General features: G+C 38.1%; 1 protein-coding gene and 1 pseudogene across 2 annotated transcripts; both read left to right on the top strand.

The window, feature by feature from the left end:
- Positions 1-12,172: 12,172 nt before the first annotated feature.
- On the top strand, positions 12,173-12,791 carry LOC148920511 (uncharacterized; annotated as a pseudogene).
- Positions 12,792-17,377: 4,586 nt separating this feature from the next.
- LOC103335934 (protein NLP9-like) lies at positions 17,378-24,758 on the top strand. 2 transcript variants are annotated; one of them, XM_008238968.2, is made up of 6 exons: positions 17,378-17,969; positions 18,141-19,343; positions 20,126-20,170; positions 20,327-21,073; positions 22,103-22,223; positions 23,240-24,758. In XM_008238968.2, the coding sequence occupies exons 2-6, from the start codon at positions 18,384-18,386 to the stop codon at positions 24,244-24,246; spliced, it is 2,880 nt and encodes a 959-aa protein (XP_008237190.2). In that variant the 5' UTR covers positions 17,378-17,969; positions 18,141-18,383; the 3' UTR covers positions 24,247-24,758. The 2 variants fall into 2 exon arrangements, with proteins under 2 accessions (XP_008237190.2, XP_088902006.1); XM_089045880.1 differs by having other exon boundaries at positions 18,214-19,343.
- The last annotated feature ends 1,189 nt before the right edge of the window (positions 24,759-25,947 follow it).

Genomic DNA, 25,947 nt, shown 5'->3' on the forward strand with positions numbered 1-25,947 from the left:
ATTGTCTACTTCTTCCCTTCCTTGTTATCTTGAACTAGTAGACTCCCAATGGATACTTCTGATGCAGAAACATATAACTTGAGAGGTCTGCCTCTCTTTGGTGGGGACAGAGCTGGTGGATTTGAGAGGTAATGTTTAATTTCCTCAAAAGCCCTGTTGATGTTGTCCTTCCCACTTAAATGTCTATTCCTACTTCAATCTTAACAAGGAGGAAAAATGCTGGATTTTTCCTGCATGATTGGATATGAATCTTCTTAGAAAGTTGATCTTTCCTAGGAGACTCTGCAATTCTTTTTTGTTCCGAGGTGGTAGCTTCCATGATAGATTTTGCTTTGTTCTTGTCGATTTCTATTCCTCTTTGGTGAACCAAGAAGCCTAAGAAATTGCTAGCTTGAACTCCAAAAATGCATTTCTTGGGATTCATTTTTAACTTGTGTTGTCTCATTCTTAGTAATGCCTTTTTTAGATTTGATACATGATTTCCTTTTTATGGGGATTTAATCACCACATCATCTATATAAACCTCTAGAGAATGACCTATCATGTCATTGAAAATGGAATTCATTGCTCTTTGATAAGTGGCTCCTGCATTTCTCAAGCCGAAGGCATTACAGTGTATTCAAAAGCACCTATATGTCCTGGACACATGAAGGCTGTCTTGTGGATGTCTTCTTTTGCCACCATTATTTGATTGTACCCTTCATTGCCATCCATAAATGACAGTGATGTTGGTTATAAGCACTTCATCTACCAGCATATCGCCATATGCATTGGATACTCGTCTTTGGGAGATGATTCATTGATTTACCATATGTCGCATGTCTATTGCCCCTTGTTTTTCTCTTAAGTACTGGTACAATATTGGACAACCAATTAGTATAAATGGCTTGGCCTGATAAAACCCGCTTTAACTAGCCTCTCCACTTCTTGTTTGACTTTTAGTTCTGTCTCTATGGACATCCTTCTTCTGACTTGCTTGACTGGTAAGTAACCCTCTTTTATTGGCAACTTGTGCTCCACTAGTCCTCTATCCAGTCTAGGCATTTCATGATAATGCCAGGCAAAACGGTCTTTGAAATCATGCGAAGTGCATTGATTTCATCCTGGATGGTTCTTCTAACAACTTCTTTGGATAAAGTAGATGCAGGGTCCTCTTACATCCCCCAAATTTATTTCTTGCAAGATCCTCCCATACAGCGGGAGAATCATCCAGTCTTTGTTGGTACAAATTCAATTCTTCCTCTTGCAGATTTCCTTCATGTTCTTATATACTCTCATGCATGTATTCTGTCATGTTAATGGCTTGATTATGCATAGAAAGCTTTCTTTCTTCCCAATATACCAACAATCTATTTGTAATGAATCGGATTGTTGCAGCTCGATCCTTTTCCCTGTTGGTTTGAGCTGAACATCAAAACTATGGAGGTTGAGAACTCAAGGTCTATTCCAGTCCTCTAGAGAACTAGCCAGACCTTCTTCAACGAGTTTCTAGGCCGTGACACCATTGGGACGGCTGCGTTCTGGTTAACTCCGAAGAAAATGAAAGGACCAAGGTCATCATGATAATATCTAGCCTTAAAACCTAATGCAGATGGCAAAAAAGGTCGTGGGTCGACCTCCACAATTTCCATAAAACCCTCTTCATGCCAGAGGACCAACTGCTTTGGTGTAGAGTGGAAGGAACACATAGACTCTGGTGGATCCAGTCTCTACCAAGCAGTGCATTGTAAGTGGTAGAAGTGGTGTCTACAACGAAAAATGCAATTTTCAACTTCTTGGTTCCTACTATGACGTCCACATCTAGTATTCCATGAGTCTTGGTGATGCCCCCAACGACGTTGGTGTACTGACTTAAGCGTGTTTGAATTAGATCCTTATCTGTTCTGCCCTATCTTGATCAGGAACTTCGTGAGGTAGAAGATTAATGGTTGCACCTTTATCTACCATTACTTTGGGAATAGGAACACCCCCAAAGTTTGTTGTTATGAACAAAGGTCTGAGATGATTGGCCATTTCTTCGGTAGGTTCGAAAAAGCACAGCTGCTCTATGGCTAATTTCATGGCAGTTCTACTGCTTTGGCAAAAGTAGGTGTTTGTTGTTATGCAACCTCTTCCACTTTGCCAATCTGCACTCGAAACTTTCCTAAGCAGCACATCTCCTTCCAAAGTGCTTTCTTGTCCTTTTGTTGCCCTGAACGTTTCTAGTAGGATAAATACCATGTTAATGCTTAGATCACCTTGTAATAGGCTCTCTAATTCTGCACTAAAAGCCTCAGTTTCTTCATCTAGTTCTCGTCAATACTCCATCTATTTCTCTCCATATTCTTCTGTCCAGTCTTCTTGTTCACTTGTTTCAAGGAGTCCACTCTGGTCGTCTGCCCCAGATGGTTCGTAATCCAACCTGCTCCTCTTTATATTCTCCAGCTCAATCTTCTTGTCTTTTTACTGGAATAGGTCCAGATTGAGCTTGTGACTATGAAGGTTCAAGCTGATTGACTAAGGATGAGGTAGGATGGATGGAAGGTTTGCTTGGAGGTTCTGTCTTTGTCAGCTCTTTTGGTTGACATGTTTTCTATTATGTCTGAGGATCTAGTTCTGGGTTTTTTCTTTCTACTGGTTGGAAGCTGGTCTTTGGAAGTACTCATGTGTGTCATCCTTACTCTTGAGGAAGGTGCAGATGTGCCTTTAGAACTCTCCTCTTCTGTGTTCTAGTTAGTTCCAGAGTTGGTCTACTGCTTTTTCCAACAAAATACCATCTGCCTTCTATGATAGTTGCCAAGGGCTTGTCATTTTCGGGCATCTTAACCTAGTGGTATTTCCTTCTTTGGCTGCTTTGTTATTCTTTCACATTGTGTTGGGCAGGCCTTAGATAGTCCTTCTGCACGTCTCTGTCTACGTAGACCAGCGAAAGCTGGGCCATGTTGGTATGATGTTCCAATCCTGTCAAAAACACTAGGTGTGGGCTGGCTTTGCCTATCCAGAGTTACCTCCTAACTCACTTTCACATTTGCATTTGCTGCACAGAACTACCCCAGCCGAAATGGTTGCCTTTGGCCTCTGAGTAGCCTCTCTCGTGGCTCTTCTACCTATGCTGGAGCTAGCTTTTACTGTTAGTTTGCCCTCTCTTCTGTTCTAGCCAATTTAAGTTGACCATGTTGACTTGAGGTTGGGGAAAAGGGTTTGTTGTTAACTTGAGGGAGGTTTCTCAGCCAGTTCCAACCTTCCTACTATTATACCTTCTTATATGACGTCCCTGAAAACAACACAACTATTGGTGGAATGGTTCCAAGAGTTGTGTCATCTGCAATATTATCTGCCCTTGAGTTCCTCTGGGTTGGGCAACTTATGGGGTGTCTCTATTGCCTTCTGTAGTAGCATTTCATCAAACAGAGCATCAACCTTAGTTAAATCGAAGGAATAAACTTTGTTCTGTGCTGATTTGTTTAGAACAAACCCTCCTGTAAATGGTGGCAGCTTATGGTCCTTTGGTGGCTTTGTCAAAGCCCTGCAGCTAATGAGATGTTTTAGTTTTGCCATTTCTACCACTGCAACTTCTCTTTCCTTCGAGCTTTCTGTACCTTCTTCTAATTCTACCTTAACTAGATGCACTGAAAAAGATGGGGTTTTGTAATATGTGCCTTTTGAGGAGTTCCTTCTCTGTTGTTCTTCCTTGAGCAGCTCTTTGTACTTAGATGCTTTGTCTACCAGATTCTGCCAGGTCTCCAAAGCAGCATCCCATCAAATCTCTTCCTTAGAGAGATTTTAAGGGCGGTTTGAGCCATTTGAATGAAGTGCCTTTCTTCCATAGGGATCTGGCATTTCATTTTAAGCTTTCTGAACCTGGTTAAGAAGTTTTAGGCATGCTCATCTTCACTCTGTTTGAGCAGCAGACAAGATCACCGTGGTGACTTGTTTGAATTCTGAAATAGTAGTCATGTAAGACATTTTCCATATGTTCCCAGGTTTGAACATAATTGGTTGGTAAGCTAGTATACCAGGTGAAGGCTTGTCCAAAGAGAGAATTTCCAAAAAGCCTTAGTTTTAACATAAGGTCATTTTCTATGGATATGCATTGGACAGAGAATCTACCTATATGCTCAACTAATGAAGCATAGGTGTCCTCTCTGTTGAACAAGGTGAAGTTTGGTACCTTAAAGCCCGGGGATAGAGGTATGTGATCAATATAGGCTGAATATGGCTTTCTATAGATGGGCTTTTCACCTCTTCTACCCTCCGGTTCCATCATTTCTTTAATCATTCTTTGAAGTGCCCCCATGTCATTCAAAGCATTGACATGATGCAAATTTCACCCCTGTTTTAGCTGGTTGTGTTCAATCTTTTATTCTACTATGTATGGCATGGGCCGAACTTCCTCTTCTTCGAAATCTGGATGATTCCTCTAGTTTGCCCCCAGTCTTTTCATGTCATTGTTTCCAAAGGGGTTGATTCCCCCTCTACTGCTTTTGCCTCTTACTAGTGGAGGGAGTGGATTAAGGTCCATCCTTCTAGGTTTATAGGCAATACAACTGTTTGCTCGGCCGAAGTGCCAGAGCTGATCACGTGGGGCCACTAGTTGTGGAATAGGTGAAGGTTTTAGTTGGTTCTGGGGGACCTGAACTGGTGCAGTGCCTTCTGGAAAAATTGAAGCCTTGTGTTCTTGAATGGGAAAGACTCCTCCCCTCTGTCCAGCTTGGATTTCTCCACGTCCTGGTATTCCAGCTATTTGTGCAATAAGAGGATTCTCTTGATATGGCCATGCCAGTCCTAGTGGAGGTCTAGCTGCGGGACCACAACATATGGGTTTGGAATTCTAGCAATAGCAGCCTCACGGTCCTTCCTGAACTACCTATTCACTTGCCATTGCATCATGGTTGTCAAGTTGTTTAGAGTATCCTGGCTCCTTTGGGTTGTGGCCTCCTGCTGGAACACAACCTCCTGTATCTGGTTTAACCTTCTTGAACCGGCACTGAGCCTACTTGAAACGCCATGAGTTAATTGCCTACCATCACTTTCTTCTGACTCAAGTCCTTCTCGAAGAGCTGCTTGATCTCTTTCCATGGTACAACGTGGATTCTTGCTAGAACTTCCAATATTCATATACTAGAAGATTTTCTAGGAGTCGTATCTTGAGAAGTCCCACTAGGCGTGCCAAATTGTTCACCCGTTTTATATTTTTTCCTGTGATGGTAGGGTAAGTTCCCCATTGTCTTGAAAATCATTGACTGGTCAACAAGTCAACTTTTTTTTCTGTATGAGCTTGCCCTTGCTAGCAATAAAAATCCTATGCAGACTTATTTAAAAATGGATAACTTGCGCCCCAAGTCACTGATTTCTAAACAAGCGATTGTGAATTTGGGTGAAGAATATCTCTCAAGTAAGTTTTTTTCTTGCCTCAACTGGTGAGAACTTCACAATTTTTCAGATACAAAAGTAGTTCGGCGGGAATAAATAACAAGAAAGTAAATCGTTTTGAAGTGCCTTTACAATACTCAAAAAGGGAAAGACCAACTCTAAAAAGGACGAAAGAGCATTGTACTTCAATTTCTACCTAGATAGCTACTTTTGATCTGGACTGGATTGGATGTATCCGCGCTAGATTGGACCATTAACACCTTCAACTGTCAAGTTTCAGCTATAAATCGATACCAACATTCGAGTTTGGCAGAGCTTTAATCTATTTCAAGCCCTAGAAGGCTTTTTGAACAGGCAGAATTGGAACCTCTTCACCTGAAAGCGAAGTGGCTGAATTTGATGATTACTTGAGCTGGAACTACCTGAGACTAAATATACGATTACATTCTTATATTGGTCAACTCAATCCCCCGTGGGGTCCAAGACCTTAGTTTAATAATTTGAAAGTTCTAATAGGTTCATAAAAAAAACATATCCTATGAGATTCGTCAAGATCGTGAGCTCAATATATCGATCCCGAATTATGCCTAATATAATCGTAAATCCGTTCAAACGATAGCAAATTAGAATACGAGTATACCGTTGTGCTCGGGATGACATGGGGATCATCTTAGGACCAAATGAGCCACCCAACTTTGGCCCCCGCTCCGGTAGATCGTGGGTGGCTTGAGAAATTTTCAGCTACAGAAATTTCTCAAATCACCTAACAATATCTATGCCTACGTGCTCATGGCAACTAGGGGAGCAACTTTTATAACTGGGTCGACCTCTAATTTGGCCAGGAAGTAGCTGGAAAACACTACCAAAGTTGGACAAAATCTAGGTTTATAATCGAACACTTACGACTCCAAATCGATCCAAACCAACTATCAAAACAACTAGAACACGAAAAATGGATGAAGAAGCATACCTTACTCGTCGAATTCCATTGTCAGAATTGCAGGAAATGGTGTTGGAATTGCATACCTTCTGTCACAAGAAACAGATGTTCAAAACTGGAATGCACAAAGTGCGAGTCTGCAGGAAGTTAAACCTAATGCTTTGATACCAAGTTGACAGGCCAAATTCCACTTTGGAATCCGAACGAACCTGTTCGTGATCGACACCTAGCGGGTGCCGAGCACAAATGACCTAGTTGCCCTTCTGGTTACAAACTTAACTTCATTTCAGCCTTGACTTCTACCAAAAATTCGGCAGAGTTTCCCCTGAAAATCGAACATTCCCAAAATTTCCATCATCAACAAGCACTTAAATATACACCAACTGCCAGTATACACAAATAAGTACGTTCCAACATTTAATTACGTCCTAGGGCAACATCAGAGCAACTATACAAATTAATTTACAAGGAAAGGAACAACTTGTGAACCAAGAAACCACTGCATCAAAGCTGAGGAAGAGCGAAGGCGCCTGTGGTGGCTCTCATATGCACGTTTACTACACAGCAAAAACATTAAAAGGTGAGTGGACCCAAAAACAAAGTTTAGAAAATACATAAGAACATACTAACCCCGTTGTAAAAACAGTTATGCAAAACTAAATCATTCTCTTAATTATATACATATTGAAATCAATGCACTTATATATTTATAAATATATGCCAATCATACTCATAGTCATCTTTAAACTCTTAAAAGCACTGAAATCAGTTTAAAACTACCACCTAGGTGTACCCCTTTAATTATGTCAATTCATGATATCCGTCAATTCCGAGCATAATTCGTCTCCCCTGGCAGGTCTCGGTGACACAAAGTCAGCAGGAGCCACAAACCGGCGAGATTCGTGGATCGTAGTCAACCTGATCCGCATTCTGGCTCTGCACAAGTCCGGGTACCATAGAACTCGTGGGGCAAATCAAGCATGTTGACTAAACCGAAGGCAACCAATATAATCCGAAGGCAACATATTTACCGAAGGCAACCTGGATGTCCGTGGACATCGTCATATCTGAAGGCAACATCTGTATATCTGGGTACCTAAGGTGGTTTAGAAACATATGAAGTTTCTAAAATAAATCTCATGAATACTGAATTCTGTTAAATCTAGAACTCTACTGCCATTTATCGATATTTAGCTAAAATTCTCTTTTCCTATATTCTTAAAGGATATTTCACTCGGCAGCATATAAATCAAAATATTTAAAAGCACATATCAACTTATAAAACACTAATCTGTGAATAAAACTTATTCAAGATCAAATATTGTAACTGAATTGCATAAATTCATTTCTGAAAACAAAGAGTCCACTCACAGCTGGTCCGAGCTCGTTGGACCTTTTGAAGGTCTCTCATGCGGGTCAACTATTGCCCGGGTGCCTAATTCAATTACCATAATAATATATATATTAATAAAACTGCTCGGTATAAATATTTAAATAAAACCTTGACCTCCAGCTCCTATAAGTGCGTGTATCTAATTAAAGTTACTCCTATGCCCACATTAACGTTACTTTAATCCTAGGACACAAGTCCCGTGAGTCTGGTCTCGATCGGACGGTTAGATTGGTCTGTCGCACAATCAACGGTTCGAAACTATTGAACCCGGAAATCACACAAGATGCGAGATCTGTTTGGGGTTCAAACGTTATCCAAATTGAGATCCGTGAATTCCTACGCGCTCGTGACAACACAAGGATCATTCTAGGATTGAATGTGGTCCCCACCTGATTGCCCATGCGATGGCGGCCCGAAAAACTCCAAACTGCCGGCCCAAACTCCTAACTTAGGTAAAACACCCATTTTGGAACCACTTTTGTTCTTGGACCTATCCCAAAAATGGCCGGAAGTGCTGCACTCTCAAAATCGGCTGAACACTAAATTGAAAATCGAATGATCTACGTTTGAAATTTCTGGAATCCTACCCAACCAGCAGCTAGAGCAGGAAAATAGTTAGAAATCCATACCTCACTCGTCCGATTCGGTGGCGGATGAAGATCGAAAGCTTGGAAGTTCTGTTCAAAACCAGCAACTTCCTTGGCTTCGGCTGTTTCACTGGCTGGCGGGAGTTGTTCGGGGCTGAAGTGGAACCAAGCTAGTCCTTTGGCACCGGCAAGGTTTAGGGTGGTCGGATGAGGTGGCTATGGGGTTGGAAGATCCATTTGGAGGGAGATCGTTGAGAGAGAGAGAGAGAGAGAGAGAGAGAAGAGACTCAAGGAGAAGAGAGAGAATTGGGGTTTAAAAATTCTGACTTTGTAAATTACCATTTTGCCCCTCCATGTATTTTGACTGTATTTTCTTCATTAAAACTCCGATTTGAGCCCACTACATGTCTACGGACTCATTTCATCGTGTTCTATGCAACGGTGCACATGGAATTGCCAAATTCTTTCTCGGTCAAAAAGTCAACTTTTCCTTTACTAGAATATTCTAAGGGCAAAAGTGTCCTTTCTTTTTAATAGTTTAACGGTTAAATATTAATTAAGGTTTAGGTTATTACAGACTAGGTTCTCTAAATGAATTCTTTTTAGCTTGGGTAGCCATGACATACTGCTAGGTGTCACTCATGGCTTGTGGAAGCCCTGTAAGAACTAATTATAATTAGCCTTCGCCAATAGGGAGAATTGTATGGAGGGATACAATTCACACTTGATTCAGAGTGAATCATTCATACCCACTGCCTCGCTAATTAGAACATATATAACACATTGAAAAGGAATCAATTGGGAAATTAAGAAGAGAATGAATGATTTTGTGACTTGGTCAAAGTCAATGTGAAATTCAAAGGTCGAAGTCAAAAAGTCAAAGGTCAAAGGTCAAACGATTGACCCGACACTTGACACGGTCAACTAAGGATGACCAGGACCAACACTCATTAGACAAGTGAGTTATTAAATTAGTTAAGTCACTGAAGTAATTAAATTGATTAGATTAATTTAATTATTCAATTAAAGTTATGAAACTTTAATTAAATGTCTCATATGACTTGGAAATTCAAAACGGATTTGACCATATAAACTTGGACACATATGTGACACATTATAGGATTAATGTGCTGGACCAAGATAGCGCAAAAAGATGACACATAAGGGGGGTGTGGCTACACTAAGCATGAGGGTATTTTTGTCACTATTATGACATTTTTGATTCTATAAGTGTGTAGCTATGGTATCCTATCATCCTAGGGGTTTTCAAGTTGGTGAAATTGGAAGAGAGAAAACATCAAGCTCTCTTTCCCTAACCCCTTCAATCTATCACATCAAGTAAGGGTGCTAGCATCACTCTTCACTTGTTGTTTACTCATTCTCTCATCTCATTCAATCATTGGTGAAGAGCTTTGGGGAGGTGCATATCTTTGTACCTATTTGGAGAGCTAGAAGGTGGAGAATCAACAACAAAGGGACCACTCCCTCTACTTAACACCATTCTTGGTTTGAAGATTAGCTCCAAGGGCATGAACATCTTATCTTTCTCTCAAATAAGATTTAGAGAGTCTTTGGTGCACACGTTCATAGACTTATAAAGATTGGGACCAAATGAGACTTGCATGAATCCCTAGTTTATTTAATGCTTCTCCTCTTACTTTAATTTCATATTAGATATGGCTTGCTGGATGATTCATAGTCTCAAAGTTTGGTTGTAGAGTTTTTAGAAATCTCTACACAACACCTTTCCCACAATATTTCCTTCAAGTGGAATCAAGAGCCAAGGTCTATGAAAAGGTGCACACTTTTGAGTTTTAGAAAGAATATGGGCTTAGTTTCCTGGTTATAAATGTTATAACATGTCATATCTTTCATGATTGATTCACATGTAGGCTTGATACTTGGAATTTTGGATGTTGCATATGATAGAGATTTTTCAAAATGGACAAAAAGGGGTGGCGACATCTTTGGGTTTTTGGTCTTGTGTGTTTTTTTTCATGCTTATCTAATATACATTGTTGTGTTGGTCTTGAAATTCTAAACACAAAAATTTGATTTTTTTTTCCAAGATTTTAGGATTTTATATGATTTTATAAAAAGGTTTTGAAAGAATAAGATTGTTCTTTATGTTCTTGAGATTTTCATGAAAAGTTCTTGTTGATCCCTAAAGAATATTGCTTTTTGATTCATGAAATTGTATGAGATATGATTCATCAAAAATATTTTATAACAAGGGCCATAGGGTTGTACCTGTGTCTCCCATTGCCATTTCATCTTTTGAAATTGGCCAATGAGAATAAAGATGCTTTATAGGTACAATTTGGAATGTCATGACAAATGGGACCACACACACAAAACCTCCCCTCCCCCTAGAAATTTTGGCAGCCACAAAGATTAGACCCATTTTGTGTCTTCATGCAATTACACAAAAATGTTGGGTCCAAATTTAAAATGTAGTATTTTCGGTTTTGGCCCATAACTTATAAAATTGCAATTTTTGCCCTAATAACTAAAAACAAAACTATTTTGTCTTTTAGTGAAACATTAAAAAAAATTTGATTTAAATGTTCCATTGGAAATAAGCCCATAAATTCTAAAGTCTCAATTGTTTAATGTATCATATCCTTTATTGTTTAATTTGATTAAATGATTGGAATAAGGATGATTATGGACTTAAGTCCCCAAAAATCAATTGAGCTATGTAATTGGCCATTAATTCATTAGATGAATGGGTTTGATTGAATGGATGGATTGTAACTTCTTCTTCTTCTTTTTTATGTTGCTTAAATTAGCATTTGGTTTGTAAATTAAATAGAAGCTTGCATGCTTCTCCTCTCTCATTCTCTTATGTAATTTCTATCTCCCTCCAAACACAATTCCCTCAAGGTCCATTGGGCCTTAAGTCTTCTATAGAGATTAGGAAGAAGGGAGCCCAAGAAGGAGACAAATAAGAAAGAAGATTAGTTAGGGACTTTGAGAATAGTCTTAGGTCCAATGGCCATCAACCATGAATGTTTTAAAGAAGCTAAAATATGTAATAGAATCAATCACCTGCCAAAGACCTAGATTCAACATCTTGGCTCGATGTTGAATCGAAAATGAAAAGTCCATAATCATCCATGAGCCTATAGACAACTATTTAACCATACTTAAGAAATGCAAAAGGTAGTTCGTTAATAGTAACACATATTCCCAATTTCAAAATAAAATAGTTTTATGAAATTGATTTGAGTTTTTGAAACTAAATAGTGGGAGTATAGTGTAACTATTAGTATGTTTAAATAGAGTAATAGTTGTCCTAGGACAATATGTTGTCAAAATGATTAAGTGTTTAAACAAGATAAAAGATGAGACCCAAAACTCCCTCAATCGATTGATAACATTAAGTCGATAAATGAAAGGCATTCTTGCTGTCTTTTGCGTGGCCTTCCACCATGTGAAGGCTTGCCTTAGACATGGGGAAGTTGACAGCAACGACACATGTGGAAGTTTCCTGAGATCCTATTATGGTAAGGTGATCCGGATAATAGGGAGCCTCCTATCCCACTAAGAGTTTTAACCAACTCTCAGATTCCATCTTGAGGGATATGAGAATTTGCCAAAAATAGTGGGGGTTACCTTTTGAATTAAAGACCCGAGTCAATGGTAAATCTAAAATCAATCTATATGTATGGATCCGCACTTGCCAAACTCCTAGACAAACATTGTCTAGAGGGCCATAAATTTCCAACATGGTACCGCAATCTTAAGATATTCATGACTATTAAGAAGATTGTGTACGTAATCGAGCAAGCTCCTGACATAGAGCCCCCTTCTGAAGATGCTTCTTAGAGAGTATGTGCTAAGTATGACAAACATGTGAACGATAACTATCAAGCCAAGTGCCACATTCTAGCTTCCATGAATGAGGAGCTCTAGAAATAGCATGAGCATATGATACATGTTGCTGACATGATATCCCATCTCCAAGAGCTTTATGGAGAAGGCACACGCAATAGACACTTTATCGATGTATGTGAGCTTTTGAAGACCAGGATGGTTAAGGGAGCCCCAGCCCACCAACATGGATTGAAGATGATAGGACTTATTGAGTAGCTGAAAAGTCTTAACAGTCCACTGGAAAGCAACTTGGCCACCGACATCTTCCTTGCATCCCTTTCTGATTCCTTCTCCCAGTTTGTTATGAACCACAACATGAGGAAGATGAAGCACACTCTCTCAAAGCTACTAAACATGTGTATGACTGCTGAAAAGACCTTCAAGAGAGAAGGAGGGAATGAGACCATTGTTGTTTTGATAAGGGTTCAACTTCTTCTGCTAAGCCCGGTAATAAAGGTAAAGGTAAATCCAATGCGAGCAAAAAGAAGAAATGGAACCCTAAACTCACAAGAAGAAACAGGAAGAAGGAAAATAGGCGAAAGGACAATGTTTCCATTGTAGGAAAGATGAACATTGGAAAATAAATTGTCGGGCTTACTTAGCTAGCCTGAAGGACAACCGAGCTGAAGGTACAGCTTAATTTGTCACTAAAGTTCTAAGCAAATTTTTATAACTTACTTGAGTCTAACAAACAATGATCTATTATAGGTCATGTTGTTGCACAAACAGAGAACAAGTAGGAAGCTCATAGAGATGAAGATTGCTGGGATTTGGAATTGTCAAGCAAGCTTTTATTTGTTTATGGAGATCTTTTAGAACTTATGAACTTATTTAGTTAATTTGGTTTTTGGCATGTATAAAGAACTTACTTGCTATCTTCATGTTTTAGAAGATAGTTTTATGGTTCGTATGACATAACCACTAGTTTGCTTTATATATGACTATTCGTATTATGGTAATATGAAGTTTGATCTTTATATGCTTTGTGAGATGAATGTATGAAATTGTTCTTACATTAATTGTTTAGAATATTGAGATATGGTAAATCTAATACAAGAATGATTTCTAAAAGGTTTAGATTTCACAATCAAGATAATATTCATAGGATAAGCAATGTGTGGTTCTTTAAAGGTTCCAATTCTTACCTATGAGTTGCATCTAGAAATTGAGAAATCCAAACAATCTAAGTTATGACCTAGAATGGAGATCACATGAGTTGTATAAGATAATGAATGGAATGGTATCCATTGTCTTTCTATAGCATTCACCGTTGATCGCTCACGATTGGACTTTACTAAGTCCGAAATCCAAGAGATTTAGGATTTCAAGAAAGCAAAGAAAAGGGAAATCATTTAGAGGGCATCAACACTCTTTTAATTGTTATGAAGGGTTAATGCTTAAACAAGATACCTCTTAAGAGATAAAGAGTTTTCTTTACAAGATATCTCAATGAATGATCTTTATCACAAAGGATAATAAAGTATAAATCTTTTATGATAAGTCATCGAAATCCCTTCTTACGTCATAACCTCAAGGATAACAAAATATTTGATAAGTCCAATTGAACGGTAATGAGATTGAAATTGTTATAAAGTTTAGAACTTTATAGTTTGAAAGGTAAACTTGTGGGACATCCTAGATCACCTAAAGGATGTAGTATCCATCAAAGAGTTAATGGATGCTTGTTGTGAAACAAGTGGAATGATTGGTTGTAAGCCACAACCGGATTATCGGATAAAGTGACAATTCAACTCTTTTTCGTTGACTCAACACATTTAAACATCCAAGATAAATGGTATCTTGAATAAGGCATTTTAGAAATTGTTATATTCCAAAAAGAAAAGTTGGAGCCCGTTCAAAGTTTAATAGAAAACGCCATCACCAAGTGAAGTCTTCATCAAAAGTAAGGAATGAAAAGTTCATGTACTTATCATATAAGTATACAATCATATATGATATGACAAATATACTACAGCAAGTTGCACTTAATGCGAGAGTATATTAAGGACAACAAGATGACACCCCAGGATCAAAACCTGGATAACTGATAAGTATGTCTTTTATGTTAGAGAAACATAAATAAGATGAAAGGCGAAATATGTGAAGAGAATAGTATTATGGCATCAGAGTGGAAGCGTACACCTAAGTGACTCTAGTCGGATCCTAATTCCTATATTATAGGAAACAAACTCTAGAAAGCTGTTCTAGATAATCTTAGACGTTGTAACACAGTTCATGACCAAAAGCAGTACATATATATGCAAGAGAAGTTGATACGTCAACACCCTTTATGAAAGATCAATGCTCTTATAGTAAGAGAAATTCTCATGAGGCAATAGCTCAAGCCGAGGAACTTAAGTCTCATTAGGCATCCAAAATTCGGAGAAAACGTTATATAAATGAGTTGGTTACTTATAACGTCGATTGTCTCTAAGTTGCAAAAGAAAGTTTCTTATGCACCCAAGTGGTTTAGAATTATCCAATTTCTAAAGCAACGTTACTTATAAAATAGATAATTCTAAAAAAATAATATATAATAATCAAAGGAGAAGAACGTTGCTTTATATAAAGAAAGTTGGTTACTTATGACGTCGATCGTCTCTAAGTGGCAAAGACTCATTGGGTAACCCAAAGTTTGGGTTGTAGAAGCCTTGAAGCATGGTTTTGTTCACAAAAGATTGGAACACAATGTGTTGGGTTGAACACTGAAAACCAAAGAATGTCAAAAATGGGATGGGAAGAGAGAGATGGGGAGAGGGAGGAAGAGGAGAGATAGAGAGAGGCAGAGGTTGGTTGGGGAGGTGGGGTTGTTGTTGGGTCGAGTGTAAGGCTCGGGAATAAGGGTGGGGAAGGGTTGGTTGCGGCTGCAGCTGGGGATGAGGATGGGGGTTGGGGTGGGGTGTGGGTGGAGGGATAGATGTAGGTTTTATTATTATTTATTTTATATTTAATAAATTTAAAATTTGATGTTTTAATCTTAATTTTTTAAATGGATTTTATGTTTTAAATGATTATCTTTTATTTAAAAATATGTGGCTCTATATTATTAGATGTGTTCTATATATATATATATATATATATATATATATATCATGTCAGCAACTTAACAGAAAATTTGATGAAACATAATAACATGGACCAAATTAATGTGTGTTGTGTAACATAAAGAATCAAGAATATCAAGAATATATATATATATATATATATAAAGAGCTTCAATTGAGGGACACCCCTTGTAGGGCCCACTCCGGATTGTATTTCACTAATCCAAACCGTCTATTTTGTAGATACACATTCAAAGATTATCTCTACAAAAAATCACTTGAATCCGATATCATTTGACCATTCAATTGAATTATTGAAATTTTAGTACTTTCTTGAAGCACCGTGTTCATTGATTTTGTAGGACACAATTGGATGTCGAAATGGTTTCCGATTTGTCTAATTTTTTGTAAGGGTGATCTATGAATGAAGACCTAAAAAATAGATGGTTTTGATCATTGGAAAAAAAATTGTAGGGTACCCTAAAGGGCGTCCCTCAAATAAAATTATTTGAGGGATCCTTCGATAGAAGGGGACTGTATATATATACACACATACATATATAAAGGACTAGAAAATCCCACTCCACCCTATCATAAGCCTTGTTCATGTCAATTTTAATTCCCACTTCATACTTGTGTCCCGCTCTCTTGAGCTTAAGATAATGAAAGGCTTCATGAGCAACAATCACATTATCATGAATCTGACGGTCAGCCAAGAAGGCATTTTGGGAATCAGAAACAAGGTGGGGCATGAGAGACTTTAACCGGTTGGCAAGTAGCTTGGACAAAATCTTGTACGAAGTGTTGCATAGACTGATTGGTCTAAACTGTAAGGTGGACTCAGGAGCAAGCACCTTAGGAATCAACGCAATGAAAGTTTTGTTCATGTCACGAATATGGGATTGCCCTGTATAAAACTCTTCAGCTGATCTAAAAATAATATCTTGCACAGAAAGCCAATACTTCTGGTAGAACATAGCTGGAAAGCCGTCTGGGCCAGGTGCCTTAAGGGACCCAAGTTGGAAAATTGCATCTTTCACTTCCTCCAGGCTAAAGGGGCGCATAAGCTCTCCATTCATATCAATATTAACCAACTTAGGGATATGGTCCAAGATACCATTCCAATTTCGAGGGCCACTAGACTTAAACAAGTTCACAAAATAATTTTGAAACTCATTTTGTATCATTTTGTCACCCGCTATCCATACTCCAGCCTCATTCTTAATCTTCCAAATGCGGTTCCTTTGCCTTCTCTGGATAGTAGTTAAATGGAAAAAGCGAGTATTAGCATCACCAACTTTGAGCCAACTTACCCTTGATCTTTGTTTCCAGTTGGCTTTGTTAAAGTTAATATTGATGGGAGTTGGCAAAGCAATGGTAGAAAAGCTGGTGTTGGAGTGGTAATTCGTAATTCGGTTGGGGAGTTTCTAGGAGGCATGGCTGCATCACGAGTGGGTTACTCTGCTCTTGAGGTGGAGGTGCGGTGTCTTGGGGTGGAGCTTGCGTAATCTGGGCTATAGTGATGTCTCGTGGAATCGACTCAAAGACCCTTGTGGCGGGATCAAAGGGAGGTAAGGCAGTGCACGGACTATCGGGCCTTCTATTGAGGTTATTTGGTGTAAAGCCGATCGATTGAAGTGTTTTTGGCGTTGGGTTCAAAGGAGTTCAAATCGAGCGACTCATGAGGTGCAGTGATAGGTTGCCGAGCGTGGAGGAAAGTGGGTTACTCAACCATGTCTCTCATATATACATGTTTTGGTGTCTGTGGTCTTCCAGGTCCTCCTTAATTTTGTTTTTAGAGTTGGAGTTTTCCTTCTTTTCTTTGGATTGTAGTGATTGGATGAAGGAGACTCTGTAGTTGTCTCATTCTGCTTTCTGTGTATTTCCTATCAGTTGCCTTTTGGCTTGGAATCTAATTCATGGTTGACCAAAAAAAAAAAAAAGGACCAAAGTTTATAATTTTGCGAACCTCAGGACCATTTGTGATAAAAACTCTAAATAAAATTCTAGGATCGTCATTCTAAATGAATTGTCAACTTGTAAATGTAATTAATTAATGAAAGTATCTTATAAAATTATTAGTAAATGGTGAGTAATTAGATTCTTGATTTTGAAACTTTAGTTGTCCATGTCAGAAGAAAATTAATTTACGAGGCATAAGAACGAACGGTGAACGCTGCACTTTACTATGCTAAAGCTTACAAAAAGCTTTTCCTCTTTCTTCTCTCTTTTCCAATTACAATCTCTCTGTCCTTTTTATGTAACAAGCTCAGGCTTTCTATCTCTAGTAACTAAACAACAACAATTCTATGATGCAACCGTTCAAAGCCGTTAACTCCACCCTCTAACACCACCTAGGGTTTCCTTTTTTAGTATTTCAGGCATGTTTCTCTTTCTATCTCTCTCTGAGTCACTCGCTTTCTCTTACTCTCGAGTCCTTGGAATTTAGCACGGACTGCCCGAGTTTCTCTAGGGCGTTCGTGAGGTTTCTTTGGATATTTAATTTGGGTGGATGCTCGGAAAGTTACAATTTTGCGCCTTGAAGTAGGAGCTCTGGATTTGCTCATGAATTTCAGTGTAATTTGGCTTTATTTCGGCAGTTTTTGGCATATACAGATATAAATACATAGAGACAGAGCCTCACATATTTGTGAGCAGCAGAAAAGCCGAATCTGAAGGGGTTTCTGTGTTGTTGCTGATTGAAAGCTTTGGCGTTTTGCTTCAGCAATTTTCGGCGGTTTCAGCGTCGGCAGAGTTGATATTATCGCTTTGAGGTCAGTTTCTGTAATTTCTTTTATTACTATTTATAGAAAGCTGAGAGAAGTAAGTGTTACAGCTCAATTTCACGTGGTTGTGGTTGGGGAGTGATTGAATGTTGAATAATGTTGTATTTTTCCATATGGGGATAAAGTGAGAAATGTAATTTTGTGTTGTGGGAAGTGCAGGTTTTCTTTGCTGATCGAGTGGACAGAGTTTTAGTGTTTTGTTGTTGAATTGGGGTTTTTATTTTGGTCCTAGAGCTCTTGGATTTGCTTGTCGAAAGTGGAAGGCCAGTTAAATGATGAACGCTGAAAGTGGTCTGCCTGTAGAGGAAGATGATTGGGGAAGAAGGATTGTTTTGAGCAGCAGTTCTTTGGTGGAGCAATAACAGTGGTCAATTTTATCTGGAAGTGGGTTTTAACCTGAATATGGAATACCCCGTTACACCTAAAGAGAAAGGGAGCGATCATTGGGCATCGTCCAGAGCTCAGGTGGAGAATTTGGGATCACTTGATGTTGGAACAAGGAACTCAATTTCGGAGGATATGTTTAATAACATTTCTGAGCTTATGAATTTTGATACTTATGCTGGATGGTGCAGTCCAGCAGCAATGGATCAGATTTCAGCCTCTTTTGGCGTGCCATCATGTCCATCAGTGACCTATGCGCCTTTGGACGCCTTGAACTTTGCAGAACAGAATGGTGAGGCATTGCCTGGGACTGAAGGTGGCGAAACTTTTAATGTGGGGGAAAGTTCTTTCAGTTGTGAAGACAAAATTGTGTTCCAGCAAATGGACAACCCCCAATTCGGGGTTTCAACTGATTCCCACGATGCTAATGACTTGGCTGCCAAGCTAAATAATGGTTCTTTTCAACAGAATAATGTCATGGATGTGGGGAAATATATGATCTCTAGGCCACCTGGATTGTCACTTAATGAGAAAATGCTTAAGGCACTGTCGTTGTTTAAAGAGTCTTCTGGTGGGGGTATTTTGGCGCAATTATGGGTTCCTGTGAAGTATGGTGATCACTACTTGTTAAGCACTTGTGAGCAACCCTATTTGCTTGACCATATTCTCGCAGGGTATCGTGAAGTGTCAAGGACGTTTACATTCCCTGCAGAAGAAAAACAGGGTTCTATCCTGGGGCTTCCTGGGCGTGTATTTGTCTCCAAAGTTCCAGAGTGGACTTCAAATGTTAGTTATTACAATAAGGCTGAGTACCTGCGGGTGGATCATGCAGTTAATCATCAAGTCCGTGGATCAATTGCCTTACCAGTTTTCAATTTTGACTCTGAAATGTCATGCTGTGCTGTGTTGGAGCTTGTCAGTACAAAAGAGAAACCCAATTTTGATACAGAGATGGAAATAGTTTGCAATGCACTACAGGTCAGTTTCTCTCTCCATGTGTATGCAACAAGAAATCTTCTCTCTCTCTGCCTCCCTTCTTCTTTAGTAATGGTAAATCCATACACACATGGACCATATGTAACTGATTGATCCGAATCCTTTCTGTGTGTGTTTATGTGCCTCTTTATCCAAACTTTGTAGGTTCAAATTTGTAAAATTAGTAGATGTTGGAAAAAAATATATTCTGGTATAAGATCTTCCCACAAGTTCCCTAAAGGATCATAGTAACCGTTCAACCCACTAAGGGGAGTGAAGGAAAAATTTCTAGTTAAAAGTTGCCCCCCTTTTTTACTTTCTATTACATGCATGGTGTTATTTTCTCAGGAAAAGATATCAAAGCATTAGATAAGAGTCCAAATGTGTTTTTAGGATCTGTATGTTGTTTTTATGTCTTATTTCATTTTTAGATGCCAAATATTATCCAATAGTGGGAAAGTTGCTATACCTCTCGATTTTAATCGTCATGCTAGTATGGGTATTTATATTAATCAAAACAATAAATACTAGAGTAGGAATGTGCAGAATTTGTTTCACTTCATTTTCCATTGGAACTGCGTCAATTGTTGTTAGACTACCTAAGACACCTCCAGATTTCTGCACAGGTATCTCAATGCTTATGATGCAGCACCATCACTAATTCTTGTGAGGGTGCTTCCCAATATCCTGTACAAATTGCACGACCTATATGCTTTACATGTATTATTGTTATTGTGAATATTAAGTATGACAATGAAATCTATTTTGATGACAATTTTTTGCAGGCTGTGAATTTGAGGACCACGGTGCCTCCTCGACTTCTTCCCCAGGTACAAGCAGAATATTGTTTCTTGCCCATTTGTCAAAATCTTATCTCCATTACAACCCAAAGAAAAATAAATTTTTTTTGAGGAAGCAAAATTTGTAGTAGCGTTTTCCTTGTTAAAATTTTCTGCACTTCTTACAAGGTAATCTATTGCTTGCAGTGCCTCTCAATGAACCAAAGAGCTGCTTTAACTGAAATAACTGATGTCTTACGAGCTGTTTGCCATGCACACATATTGCCATTGGCTCTAACCTGGATTCCTTGTTGCTACTCTGAGGGTGATGGTGATGAAATTAGAAGAGTACGTGTCAGAGGGGGTATTACAAATTCAAATGAGAAATCCATTCTATGCATTGATGAAACAGCTTGTTATGTAAATGATAGAATGATGCAAGGCTTTGTGCATGCATGTGTAGAACATCATCTTGAGGAAGGGGAAGGAATTGCTGGGAAAGCACTTCAATCAAATCATCCCTTCTTCCTTCATGATGTTAAGGTGTATGATATTTATGAATATCCACTTGTTCATCATGCACGCAAGTATGGTTTGAATGCCGCTGTTGCAATCAGGCTAAGGAGCACCTACACTGGTGATGATGACTATATATTAGAGTTTTTTCTCCCTGTCAATGTGAAGGGGAGCTCAGAACAGCAACTTTTGTTAAACAACCTTTCAGGTACCATGCAGAAAATGTGTAAGAGTTTAAGGACAGTTTCAGATGCAGAATTAGCCGGGGTACAAGGCTCCAACATTGGGTTTCAGAAAGGGCCGATCCCCAATAGCCCACAACAGAGAAATTCTCAGACAGCATCATCAGATAGTGAATTGAATTCAATTGAGAATATGCCCTCCGATGTATTTAATAGAAGAAATGGGGGAATCGAAGCAGAGAATCCCCGTGAACAGGTATTGTTTTCATAAAAGAACATTATTAGATAATACACCTGTCTCAGTTTCTTCAGAGAACTTTATAATTTTTGTAATGTGAAGCAATGACGGCATATCTGTATGTCTCATTGTGTTTTTGTTAGTTACTGGCACAAGTTTCTTGGGTGGGGAGGTTGGTTTGTTTTTACTGTCTGTGGTGTGTAGTTTGATAGTTAATATGGCTATTTTTTATTTTCTTTGCCCTGTATGCCTGTGTTTCTTGTGTGATTGTGTTTTAGTTACTCTTGATTTGAGATTTGGGATACCTGAATATTGTATTTCTGATAAACAAAATTTGGAATACCTGGTGTCCTAGTGGAGGTGAAATTGGAAAATATATTGAAAAAGGAAGGTTAAAGAGAGAAAGGAGGAAGTTTACTGTCCATTTATGCTTAGAGTTTTATTGTAAAAATTCTAAGGATGTAGTTTGAAATAACTCTCAATGGCTGAACTACGCAAGCATTGTAGAACCAAGAAACCATAAGGTTGTTATCCCCCTTTTAATAAGATTGCTGTCTTTAAATTTACTGTCTGAAATAAATTCTTGAGAGTCTGGAAGGTGTAATACGAAGATAATTATCTTTTTGGTACCTTTAAGGGTTTGGGATTCTGGCTTGACCATTGTAAGTGTAGTTTAGTCTCCACTCTGATAATAGGTAATACATTTATGTGGAAGCCTTCCTTGAGACACACCTCGTCATCACACTCTCTTTCAGGCAGGAGTTATTATTACTGTTGCTGTGAAGAGTATACAAATATAAGATTGATAGAACTTTCTAGACTAGGTCATTTATGATCGCATTATCCTTATGTCTTTTACTGCTGGCTCATACCTTAAAGAAATCTGAAATTAAATATCTCCATGCAAATGCTTTCTTAAATATGGAAGCACTGCCAAGGGTTATCTATGCTTAACTGGAAAGTTACGTTGCAATGTTATAAACTTTTGCTGCTGGCTCTTCACCTGAGGAATGTAGTTGGGGAAATGACTGCTTATATGCATTGTAGGCACCTGGATCAAGAAGGCAGATGGAGAAAAAGCGAAGTACAGCGGAGAAAAATGTGAGCTTGAGTGTTCTACAGCAATACTTCTCTGGGAGTCTCAAGGATGCTGCTAAGAGCATTGGGGGTGAGACTTCATCTCTTGTGTGTCTCATATATAAGTATAATGAATCTACTCATTGTGGGATTGATACTTTAATAGATAAGCATGAAAGCAGATTATAAATGTTCTAGAATCCATCTGAGAATTTATCTTTAGGAATTCATTAAAAAAATAATTTTTTAAATAATTATTAATTTATTTGTAATAAGGTACAGATGGAGCCTATGTTTCTTTCATTCATGCTTTCTTCTAGAATCTTGTATCTCCTATATACTAATGTCTAGTCAGACCCTATATAGAAAAGATTCATCTGGTGCTTCACTTAAATGATATAACATTGGGTTAAACAATACTGAAAATGCATGCCATAAACAGTAGAGAGATGGATAAATAAAACATTAGAGAGAGAGGTCACTCTTAGAAAAGATTCATCTGAGATATATATATTATTTTCTCAACAGTCGTGACAATAGTTTAATGCCAATTTTTTTTGTATAGAAGTGATATTGGGGGAAGGGGGAATCGAACCTAGGACCTTGGGTGCAGGGGTAAATGCTCATAATCACTTGAGCTACAAGCCCCTTGCTTGATGCTAAGTTAAACAGTAGTGAAAATGCATGCCATAAACTTATCCTGTCTTTTTATTTGTATAGATATAAATTTTTCTCTTACTAAATTGGTTTAATATATGATGTATATTTTAAATTTCTATAGGAAAACTGGAGATTTATCTGATAGTGTTCCAAGTGTTAAAATTATAATTTCTAAGTATCTTCATGTTTATGAAGTATTGGTTATTGATCAGGGTGTATGTTATCTGTATTTAATATTCCTAGTAAAAAAAGATGTATGTATTTGGATATGAAACAGTTATACCTCTCTTATCTATCTATGCCAAGTACCTTAGAGAAATTTAGTAATATTCATTTGCAAAACCTTACTATCAAGTCGTCGTGCAAATTATCATTTTATTATTTAGTATAATTCTTGCAAATCTATTTGAAATGATTTCTAAAATTAATTTTTTTTTATTTTGGTAGTCTGCCCCACTACGCTAAAGAGGATCTGCAGACAACATGGGATCTCTAGATGGCCATCTCGTAAAATAAATAAGGTGAACCGTTCATTGAAGAAAATACAAACTGTGCTTGATTCTGTTCAGGGGGTTGAAGGAGGATTGAAGTATGACCCAACTACTGGTGGGTTTGTGGCAACAGGGTCCATCGTCCAAGACTTTGATGCTCAGAAAAGTCGTTTATTCCCTGAGAAGAGCCTGCCTGTTCAAAATTCTGAGCTAGTTACCCAAGATCCAGTTCCAGTACCTTCAGTTTCTTGCAATAATGGTGAGAGTTTGGCAATTAAGTTGGAAGAGGATGGGTGTTGTATTCCAACTTCTCACGAGGAAGGGGTAAAGAAACAGAATATCCCTCTTATGCCTCAAAGGGACTCCAAGCCAATTGCAATAGAAGGAAATAAATGGGGTCACAGCAAGAGCAGTCTAAAATTAGAGAATTCTGACTGTCACTTTGTGTCTCAAAGCTCAAGCTCCTTGGCTGCTGCAGATGATATGGACACGGGAGTTGACGGGGATGATGGGATTGTTGAATATAACCAGCATACTTCTTCGAGCATGACGGATTCAACGAATTGCTCTGGTTCAACTCTGCGCTCATCAAGTTCTCAGAGCTTTGAGGAGCAAAAGCAACCAAACATGAACGCAAGCAGTGTTGAGAATGGGTCAAAAATAACTGTGAAAGCTACTTATAAAGAAGATACGATCAGGTTCAAGTTTGACCCTTCTGTTGGGTGCTTTCAACTGTATGAAGAGGTTGCAAAGAGGCTGAAGTTGCAAAATGGGACATTCCAGCTCAAGTATTTGGACGATGAAGAGGAATGGGTGATGCTAGTGAGCGATGCAGATTTGCGGGAGTGCCTTGAAATATTGGATGACATTGGGACACGTAGTGTGAAGTTCATGGTCCGTGATACACCTTTTGGTGTCGGTAGTTCTGGCAGTAGCAATTGTTTCTTGGCAGGGGGCTTATAACAGGTGGAGGTTACTCAACTCTAGGGTAAATTTTGAGTCTGCTTTTATGGTATTATAGGCTTTCTTTCACTAGCTTTATGGGTTTTACTTCATACGAGGTCATGTACTTCTATAGTGGTGAGAGGGGAGGGTGCATGGGAGTGCCACTATATTTCTATCTCTATTGCCTATTTCCTTTCCAATATTAGTTCACTTCAACATACACAATGGAAATCACTGTCTTCTGGCTAGGCTGCTTCGGTAGTCCGTTAAGAAGTACAGCTTTCTGGTGTGCATGGTTGCCATTGTAAAAGTTCCGAAGTAGGCGAAGAGAAGATATGACCTATATAATATAAAACCCATGCATGTTACAATAAGCTGTGTATATGTCATAGTGGATGTAGTCGTAGAAAGGTTAGAGGGGGTGCCTTAATCCCCAGTCTGTATAGTCTTTATAAATATATCAACTTGAAAACAATAGAATTACGACTTGTAATTGTTTATCTTTGAATTCAGTACATTCTTAGGAGAAAGTGGTGTTTATAATTTAGCGAGCACGTGGTTGACAATTTTTTTTTCCAAAGAAAATGTGCGCTCTAACAATGTGTACTTTTTGAAATCTTAATTTCCAAATCATGTTAAACTACGTGCCATGTCTCGTAAATTTGATGAAGCTAGTACCCTTTTTTCTCCTTTCCAGAGCTTATTTTTAATCATAATTGTGACTCTTTTTGGCATTAATTACACTTTGTATTCTTGAAGTTTCGGTAAAATTTCACCTTGGCCTTTAGGCCATCTCCAATCATGTTGGGATTAAACTCAAATGTCCACTCTCCAAAATACAACTATTTATGTATGTTCGTGACTCAAAAATTTTTTTTTTTTCCAAGCAGACTCATAATTTGAGTTTGCAACTTTATTAAATTGTTTAAGAATGATTAATCCATAAATTTTTTTTCTCATTAGTTTTTCTTGATATTATTTTTTTTCAATATTCGTGATTTAATTTTCTAAACATTTTAACCTAAAAAAATTAAAATTCCAAAACATAATTAAATTTCACTTAAAAATTAAAAAAAAAGGATGACAACATCTTATTTCATGGACTTTGAAAGTAAAAACAAGTAGCACACGATTTATATTCAAAACAATGGAATCACATGATTTATTTGGTTAGTTGCAATGTGGTCACAACATATTATCCCAATCTATAGCCCCCTGGAGCTGCTACTTTTGCATATGCCCGGAATAATTTGAACCCTTCATTGAAGCCATTGTCATAATGTCTTCCATTTTTACTTTTACTTTTACTTCATTGGATTCATTTATCCTTATTCAATAATGTTCTGAACTTTTGCCCACCTCCACTTGTGTTCTTCAATTATTTTATGAACCCTTTCCCATCTCCTATTTGTCTTGTTTCAATCATGTTATGAACCATTGCTCATCTTTGTCTATCTCACTTTATTATATTCTCTTATCTTTCCCTATCTTTTTCTATCTTCATTCAATTATTTTCTGAACCATTTCTCATCTCTTATTATCTTGTTTCAATCATGTTTCTGAACCATTGCTCATCTTTGTTCATCTCACTTTATTGGATTCCCTTATCTTTCCTTATATTTTCCTATCTTCATTCAGTTATTTTCAAACATGTCGATTATTCACATTAGGATTGACAATCAGATTTCATGATATAATAATGTGAATAAGGAGTATTGA

This window comes from Prunus mume, linkage group LG2 (genome assembly GCF_029339155.1).
Source record: "Prunus mume cultivar Tortuosa linkage group LG2, ASM2933915v1, whole genome shotgun sequence".
Classification (NCBI taxonomy): domain Eukaryota; kingdom Viridiplantae; phylum Streptophyta; class Magnoliopsida; order Rosales; family Rosaceae; genus Prunus; species Prunus mume.

Excerpts from the sequence above, each read along its gene's own strand:
- LOC103335934 (XM_008238968.2), top strand. The coding sequence starts at position 18,384 with ATGGAATACCCCGTTACACCTAAAGAGAAAGGGAGCGATCATTGGGCA. Across the intron at positions 20,171-20,326 it reads CTCCTCGACTTCTTCCCCAG|TGCCTCTCAATGAACCAAAG; the intron begins GTACAAGCAGAA and ends TATTGCTTGCAG. Across the intron at positions 22,224-23,239 it reads TGCTGCTAAGAGCATTGGGG|TCTGCCCCACTACGCTAAAG; the intron begins GTGAGACTTCAT and ends TTATTTTGGTAG.